Raw genomic sequence first — 9,183 nt, 5'->3', positions numbered from 1 at the left:
TAGTGTTTTTTGCAATATCGTCTCAGGGCTTTTTTATGGCGTTTACAACTAACTCTTTGGGGACGTTTGTAAATAAAGAAGTTACATCCAGCGAGATCATAACATTGTCATCGTTAATAACTGTGTTCTTAATATTATCAACGAATGACCAACCATCTTTGATGTAGGAATTCGGTTTCTTTATCGATTTATATAGAATATTGTGGATGTAACTGGAGATATTATATACCAGGCTTCCCAGAGCAGATACAATAATTCTCAACGGAAAACCATCCTTATGGATCTTCGGCAGATCATAACAACGCGGTAAATTGCCGTTGGTGCATTTAAATGCTTATATGTCATCTCATTTATCAAGTTGTTATTGAGCCATGATTTGACTAACCCATTTATCTTACTGGTTAATTTTTTCAAAGGATCTTTTTTCAACTCTTTATATGTGGTTTTGTCACTCAACAGCACGTCCATCCTGTCAAAATAATCTTTTTTGTCCATAACTACGGTAGTCTGACCTTTGTCGGACCATAATGTCTTTATTGTTATGTAAAAACTTCTTGGAGACCGCGTACGAGTTGTATCTGTCACAATAGGTGATATGTTTCTTGATGGAAAGAAATCTATGAAGAATGTTTGCCACGGAAATCCTGGTTATTTCAATGGAATCAGTGGGCAAAATATTGCTATTTACTTCAAAACTTTTGACCACGTCCAAAACGTAATTAGTGCGATCATTTTTATGTTCCTGTTCGATAGGTAATGCAAAATTGTCACCCAAGCTCAACAAGTCAGAAATCGTGTCAGGTATGTCTTTACTGCTGATCACAAACCACTTAGACCTGTCAATGTTTGAAAAAGGATGTACACAATTGTTGTATTTTTGTTTCAAATTGTTAAACTTCTTAATCGAATTGTTTTTTATACTATAATCAAAGGAGGTGAGTCTCTGTCTATTTAGTTCAAAAAAATTAGTTACTAAATCATATCATATGGTAAGCATTCAAAAAGACGTTTTTCAATGTTTTTGATTTTGTTGTAAAGATACTTTAAATTAATGACATTTACGTACGCGAGTGAAAGAACATTGTAATAATATAAAGCTACACGAATCTAATCACTCCGTCATTAGCAAGCATAGATTGGAATCCAGACACGATTTCGACTAGTTGAAACCCGATATCTTGCATAATGAAAACTATGTACGAAAGAGAGAAATTGCTGAGATGTTTTTCATCAAGAAATTTAATAATTTAATCAACCTACAGAAAGACACGGATAGTTTAAACAATATTTACGACAAAGTAATAAAGATCACGTAGTTCAGTTTTCATATCGTTATTGTTTAGTCTCTTGACGAAGTCTCTCACAGACGCATTAATTTCTCTCGAATTCAAATTTAGTTAAAACAACGTTTTTGTTTAATGTGACTTGTGCAATTTACAAGATAATCATCCATGCCGGTCTCCTGATTTTTATTACATCGGTATACTAAAATTGTTATATTTTAATTCGTTGAGCGTGCTATATATTCAAACCGTTAACTAATTCAGTAATCATTTATAATCTTTCCAGTATATACTTGATAAGGATCACAACCATATGGTCGAAACGTCGTACTAATAAATTAATTTCTGGCTAGTTTGGTCGATTATATTTCTTTGATCCCTTCATTAAAAGAAACATAGGCGCAGTGCATTCAAAATCACGCTGTTCTTCAGACTGCCATCTCAGGGGAAAAACGGAAGGACGTAGCTTATTTCAAGGACCAGATGTTCGACAAACACAAGGACGTTTACCAGAATACGTTGGACTACATGGCAGAGTGTCTCGAGGATATTGAACCACCCGGGGACCCCCTTCAGTCGTCTAGCAGAATATTCAGCCAGGGTGAATCCATCTCATCTTTTTCTTTATCGCATTTGCCGCCGATTAAAATTCCCCCATTTAGCGGAAATTACGACTAGTGGGCAAGTTTCCGCGGTCGATTTACATCATTAATTATTTCGAATAAAGATCTTACTGCGTTCGCACGTGTATTTCTTAGGGTCATGCTTAACCGGCCGCGCTCTCAAATCGATTAAAACAATACCTATTACCGCTGATAATTTTGAAATAGCGATTTGGAAAACGCTCGTTTCACGCTACGAGAATAAGCGGCGATTAATTGAATCGCACGTCAGTGATCTTTATAATTTACCAAACGTTTCACGCGAAAATGCAATAGAATTTAATGAGCTTCGCGATAAAGCCAACCGCGCAATCGCGTTCTTAAAAAATTTAAGCCGATCTGCGGACAAAATGTTAAGTGACTTATTAGTTTTCCGCGTATCTCAGCAGTTGGATCATGCGACACAAAAAGCGTGGAGGATTAAAGGGAAGCAATAGCACGACAATTCTTACCTATGAAGATTTAGACCGTTTCCTCGCGTCTCGAGCTTACGCTCTCGAAAAATTAATGTCGTCCAACATAAAAACCGTGCGCTCAACAAAGGTCGCGACCACGGCATTTGCGACCAATGTCACATGTCCGTTATGTAATGCACCTCATTTTATAAATAAATGCGCAAAATTCGTACAAAAGAGCCCAACTCAACGATTTAACCGAAATAATTAAACAAGCGAATCGTTGTTTAAATTGTTTAAGTGCGAAACATGCGGTTCAGTCGTGTACGAGCAAATATTCTTATAGAACGTGCAAGAAAAAACATCATTCGATGTTGCATCGTGAATCGACGTCAGAATCAACCTTAATGTTACATGTTAATGGAAATCTTAATGTTACAACTGCAACCTCTCCGTCGTAGATACTTCGACAGTCACTGCTCTCTGTTCAACCGTTCCGTCGCGGCCCTCAGTTTTATTAACCACAGCCCGCGTCAAGATCAACTCTCGAGAGAGTCGCACTCTTGTTAGAGCGCTGCTTGACCAAGGGTCAGAAATGACATTTATCACCTCGAGACTTAGCCACGCGTTAAAATTACAGCGCGTTAACCTGCCTATCGCGATTTCAAGCGTCGGAGGTATCAATGCTGGAACTTGTAGGTGGGCTGCGCCAATTAATATCTCGCCTTTCAATAAATCGCGTCCCACTATTTCGGCTACCGCCTCTATTTTAAAATGATTAACTCGCGTATTCGCCAGCGCTTTCCACATCGAATGTCGAATGGAAACATCTGACCGATCTCAATCTCGCCGATCCAAATCCCTTAAGCTCCGATGCGATTGATGTTCTTATTGGAGCCGATTTATACAGCGAACTTCTTCTTCTTAATGGAATTCGAAAAGCCCCAAGCGGTCAACCGATCGCACAGGAAACAATTTTAGGTTGGGTCCTCTCAGGCCCCACATCAATTCCATCTTCATACTATAATGGTTCAACACAGCGCGATCTCATTAAATCTCGATAACGAGCTTCGTCGGTTTTGGGAGATCGAAGAAATTCCCCGTCAAACTCTGCTCACGCTGGAAGAGCAACAATGCGAAAATTATTTTATCTCAACTTATTCGCGAGATTCTGACGGGGGATGTTGTTCGCCTCCCATTTAAAAAAGGACCTCCGATCGAAATTGGCGACTCCTATAATTTTGCGAAGCAACTAACTAAAACATTACACCGAAGGTTAGCCGCAAATCTCTTGCTAACCGAATACACCGAATTTATGGACGAATACGAACGCTTAGGGCATATGAGAAAGATCCAGCATAACTTCGCGAATCTCAATGCGTTTACATTCCTCACTATCCCATAATTCGGGAGAACAGTCTTACGACACATTTAAGAGTCGTTTTTAATGCTTCGTGTCACACCATGAACACGACTTCTTCAAACGATCATTTACTGATAGGCTTTAAACTCCAAAACGATTTAGCGGCAGTGATTCTTCGTTAGCGACAACATCGCTACGTATATTTCTGCCGATATCGTGAAAATGTATCGTCAGATTAAAATCGATTGTCGCGATCTTGTCTATCAACGGATATTGTGGGCAAAAAATAGTAACGAACCAATACAAGCGTATCAACTCTTAACGGTCACATACGGCGGCGGCTCCATGTTTAGCTTTACGCGTATTTTGCCAACTCGTTATCGACGAAGGGAACAAATTTCCTATAGCTTTTCACATTTTGCAGCATAACATGTACATCGACGATGTGTTGTTCGGTGCCGACGATATTCCTATTTTGTGACAAGCTCGAGATCAAGTATGCGAATTACTGCATCGCGGCAAATTCGAGCTTCGCAAATGAGTATTTCGTCTAAATTGCTCGAAGATATCGATATCGAGAATCATGGTTTAGCCTGTAACAAAAATCTACAATCTGACGAACAACTAAAAATTCTCGGAATCGCGTGGAACCCTCGTTAGATGTATTTCAATTTCGGGCATCTCTTCCAACGACTCTCTCAAACACCAAACGATCGATTATATCTACGGTCGCGAAATTGTTTGATCCCTTAGGCTGGTGTACTCCAGTTACCGTCTCAGCTAAAATTTTTCTGCAACAGCTCTGGCAAACTAAACTTGATTGGGATGCTGTACTCTCATCTCACCTCTTAGAACAATGGAAAACAATTCAAACGTCTTTGTCCGATTTGAATGATTTAACGGTCGTTCGCTGGACTTATAACGGATCTCACATTTTGCAATGCGAGCTGCATGGATTCTTCGACGCATCCACAGCGGTCTATGCCGTCTCTGTATATCTCCGTCTTCAATCTATTTCCGGTGAAATTAAAGTAACTTTACTCAGTGGAAAATCCAAAGTCGCGTCTATAAAATCTTTAAGTATCCCGCACTTGGAGTTAGCAGCCGCCGTATTATTGTCAAGATTAATGGAATTTACGCGCACTTCCCTGAACCTCCGTGCCGTGTTACTGTTGGACCGATTCAACAGTCGTATTAGCATGGGTCAAGCAACATCCGTCGAAATGGAAGACCTTCGTCGCGAATCGCGTATCAGAAATTCAATCTAGACTTCCAGATGCGTCTTGGCGACATATCGCGACCGAAGAAAATCCAGCGGACTGTGCATCTCGAGGATTACTGGGAAGTCAAATTTCGACTCATCACTTATGGTGGCACGGCCCTCCATGGTTGCGTCTTCCGGAGTTGTAGTGGCCAATGCAAGACACGGCCTCCGAGCTCGAGGTTTCGATCGAGCGAAATACTTGCGAAACAATGCATATCGCGCAGAGGGATGGGATTTAGCCATGCGATATTCTTCATGGTCAAAGTTAATCAGAGTCACCGCATACATTCTGCGATTTGTTTCGCGAAGTCGCCTTCCAACTCACCGTCGCGTGGATTTAAACGAACCGTGTTTTGCTCTCTCCGTCGCCGAATGTCAAGCCGCGCGAAATTTCTGGTTGAAACAAATTCAAGAACAGAATTTTCCCTCCGAGAAAGCTGCTCTCTCACAAAATCAACCCATCTCATCAAAAAGTTCAATCATCTCGCTTAATCCGTTCATCGGGGAAGATGAATTAATTCATGCGATTGTCAAACGCGCCGCTTCCATTTCATATTAAACATCCAATAATATTAGCAGACCATCCATTAGTCACAATGATAATTCGACACATTCATGTGCAACAGTTGCACGCTGGAATGCAGCTGACCCTATCGACGCTGCGCCGAAATTGCTGGGTTGTGCGAGCTCGCTGTAATGTAAGAACTCATAATGTAAGAATGCACTCGCGAAAAGGCCGCTGTACCATCTTATGGGAAATCTGCCCGCAGTACGCGTTTCTCCCCCCCCCCCCCCGGTCGCGCATTTTTACATTGCGAACTAGATTACGCTGGTCCCGTCCAAATAAGAGTTATGTCCGGTAGGGGGTTCGCCTCTCAAAAAGCATATATCGCTATATTCGTGTGCCTGGCTACTCGAGCTGTGCACCTTGAATTAGTTGAAGGTTATTCAATGCGTTCTTAAGAACCCTTTCGCGATTTTGCGCTCGACGCGGATTACCAGAAATGATATATTCCGATAATGGAACCACCTTTGTCGGCGCCGATCGCGAATTAGCTTCAGTGTTTCGAGCTACAAAAAAGGATTCAAATTTTCTCAACCAAGCGGCTTCTCAAAAAATCACGTGGCATTTTATCCCGCAATCCGCACCTCATTTCGGCGGTCTGTGGGAAGTCGGCGTACGAAGTGTGAAATATCATGTCCGTCGTGTCGTCGGCGCTCATACCCTGACGTTTGAGGAATTCTCAACGCTTCTATGCAACATAGAAGCCTGTCTAAACTCGCGACCCTTAGCCTCGCTCACAGATTCGATCGACGACTATAATCCACTAACTCCGGGATACTTTCTGATAGGCACTCCTCTGAATGCCAACCCCGAACCCTCATTATTAAACATTAACGAAAACCGTTTGTCGCGATGGCAATTGGTGCGTCAAATGACAGAAAGATTTTGGAAGTTCTGGCAGAGCGATTATCTAAACACGTTACAACAACGGGTCAAATGGCGAAAAGAACCCAAAATTTAAATTAAAGTCGGCCAATTAGTGCTGATTCGCAATACCTTGCTTCCGCCCTATAAGTGGGAATTAGGTCGCGTCATTAAATGTCACCCAGATTCTGACAACATTGTACGAGTTGTAACTGTAAAAACCGCCGCATCCGAATATAAGCGTCCGGTAGTAAAGCTATGTCTACTTCCCAATATCGAATAAGTATAAATCTTGATTGATTTTATACAGATTCATATAATTAACATATCTTTCGCCTTGAATCAATGTAATTTTAAAGTTTCTCTTTCTTTTCTCTGTACTCTTAAGCTTTCGAAACTAACGTTTCGAGGCGGGCAGTATGTTAAATCGTTAAGTAGAATTATATTAGAATATAATATTTGTTAATTTATATTATGGTAAATGTAAAGCTTCGATCGTTATTTAAATATTTTGCCTTATATCTCGATTAAAACAGTCAGTCTTGCATGTCGGAATTATTGTTCTCCGAGCAAACAATCGATAATTGAGGATCATAAATCCGTTTCATATTTATTATTTCTTATTTCTCTGATTTATTTCTTATTAGTATGACTCGGCTCGACTGAATTTAAGCCATCATGTGTCATAAACTCAGGATTCCCTTTCTACTTGGACGAACGTTCTAGAAGTCTGCAATTGTATATAAATTCGCGACGGTCAGGGATCGACATACAATCAATTTTCGACAGTCTATTCAAACACGTGCGAGTCAGCGATATATCGAGCTATTTCAAACAGCAACCGTTCCGATTCTGAGATCTAAGATTTTGTTGAGTTTATCAGTGATAATTAAATTTAAATTCAATCGTTACTTCCTTTCAATCTATAATTATCCAGTTTCTCTCTCTCTCCCCCTCCCTTTCTCCCCTCCCCTCTCCCCCTCTCCTTTTCTTCCTCCCCTCCACCCCATCTCTCCCTTTCTCTCCCTCCCTCCCCCTCTTTTCTCCCCTCCCCTCCCCTCCCCACCTCCATCTCTCCCCATCTCCATTTCCCCTCTCTTTCCACTCTCTCCCTCTCTCTCTCCCTCCCCATCTTCCCTCCCTCTCCTTCCCACCCTCTCCCTCCCTCCCCTCTCCCTCTCCCTCTCTTTCTCTCTCTCTCTTTCTCCGTAACACTCTCCTACCGTTTCGCTGCCTCTCGTTCTCTCAGAGGAAGGCGGCGGTCAAGATTTACGAACAAATTTCGCTCGTTCATAAACAAAATTTAACATTATAAATATTTTAATTTAACATAAACTGTATTTCCTTATTTATTTAGGTAAAGTTTAAGTGTTACAGTTTTGTGTTAATTTTTAATCATATTACTTGTGTTATTTATTTACATTCTTGCCTTCTGTTAAATTAACATTAAAATTAGAGTGGATAAATTGGGACATGTGAAATATGTTAAATTTAATAAAACTTTTTACTGTGTGTATATATATATATATATATATATATATATATATACAGGGTCTACCAAAAGTGTGGAAACCCCTAAATATCTCGGAAAATATACGTTTTACAGAAAAGCGTTTCCAACAAAAGTTGTAGGGTTTAAGAAGATCTATATACTGATTCTATCAGTTTGACCTTGGATGGCGTCGTCAAGGTCAGGTCAAGGTCACATTGACTTTTTTAAATGACACCCCCTACATTTGATTGCATATTCTTATAGCTTAATTCAAGAGCTTTCCAAAACACTATAATAATGTTCATTTTTATTAAGTACTTTGCGAGTTATGAGGGTTGAATGATAGAGTAGCGCCGGTATTAACATTATCCAAGGTGTACTACATGGAGGTTACTCGCTCGGATTTGCATCTGTTGTGTGTGTGATCCAGCTAACTAAGGCAAGATCGATTCCTCAACATATCCTCATATTTCGCTGAAGTCAAATTGCCAAAAAATTGCTCCATAAAACGTGTATGAAACGTCTCGTTAGTTCCTTCATTTACCGCTATGTGACGCACTACATGCAGTCTAACTCGCATTTAAAATTCAACTAAGAATGTATAAAGCTATCAAAGAACGAGCACCTTCTAACTTCAGCTTTGAGCAAGCAGAAATTAATTGTTATCGTCCAAATACAACGTACGATTAATTAAAATTAAACGTTTTAAAAATGGCTGGCGACTTGTCGGAACGTGAAAGAATCACTATCCTCATGATGCGTGGATGGGGTGATAACGAAAGATCGTTCTCTGATGTCGTTCGATTATTTAATGACACGTATCCGAACCGTCGAATTAATAAGTCCACTGTGTTAAAAACAATAGAACGTTTTAGACAAACTGGTAGCGTAAGAAATCGCTCTAAGTCAGGAAGACCATTGTCTGCAACCAACGAAGAAAAACAACTTGATGTTCTGCAGACATTTATTGAAGATCCCAATTCTAGTGTTCAGAGAGTCGCTCAAACTCACGATATTGCTCCCATGTCGGTTTGGAGAATTTTAAAGAAGAACAAGTTCCATCCATATAAATTGCAATACGTTCAAGAATTGCAAAACGGAGATGAGGAGCGTCGTATACATTTCTGTGAAAGAATGATGGCACTAATAGATGTCCGGCCCATCTTCCCTTATCAAATTGTTTTCACAGACGAGGCAACTTTTACCTTAACGGGAGAAGTTAATAATCAAAATTTTCGTTTCTGGTCAGATGAGAATCCGAATTGGGTGCGGGAAACTCACACACAACATCCACA

At 40.3% G+C, this 9,183-nt stretch overlaps 1 protein-coding gene across 1 annotated transcript; it reads left to right on the top strand.

The window, feature by feature from the left end:
• The first annotated feature begins 5,971 nt into the window (after positions 1-5,971).
• On the top strand, positions 5,972-6,493 carry LOC112638317. The gene has a single exon (XM_025409817.1). It carries the CDS (start codon positions 5,972-5,974, stop codon positions 6,491-6,493), a length of 522 nt encoding a protein of 173 aa, XP_025265602.1.
• The last annotated feature ends 2,690 nt before the right edge of the window (positions 6,494-9,183 follow it).

This window comes from Camponotus floridanus, unplaced genomic scaffold, assembly GCF_003227725.1.
Source record: "Camponotus floridanus strain SB8 unplaced genomic scaffold, Cflo_v7.5 scaffold286, whole genome shotgun sequence".
Lineage (NCBI taxonomy): Eukaryota > Metazoa > Arthropoda > Insecta > Hymenoptera > Formicidae > Camponotus > Camponotus floridanus.
The sequence above is the reverse complement of the archived record's forward strand: the minus strand, read 5'-3'. Positions and strand labels throughout refer to the sequence as shown.

Bases quoted from the DNA above. Each gene is read 5' to 3' on its own strand.
- LOC112638317 (XM_025409817.1), top strand. From the start codon at position 5,972: ATGATATATTCCGATAATGGAACCACCTTTGTCGGCGCCGATCGCGAA.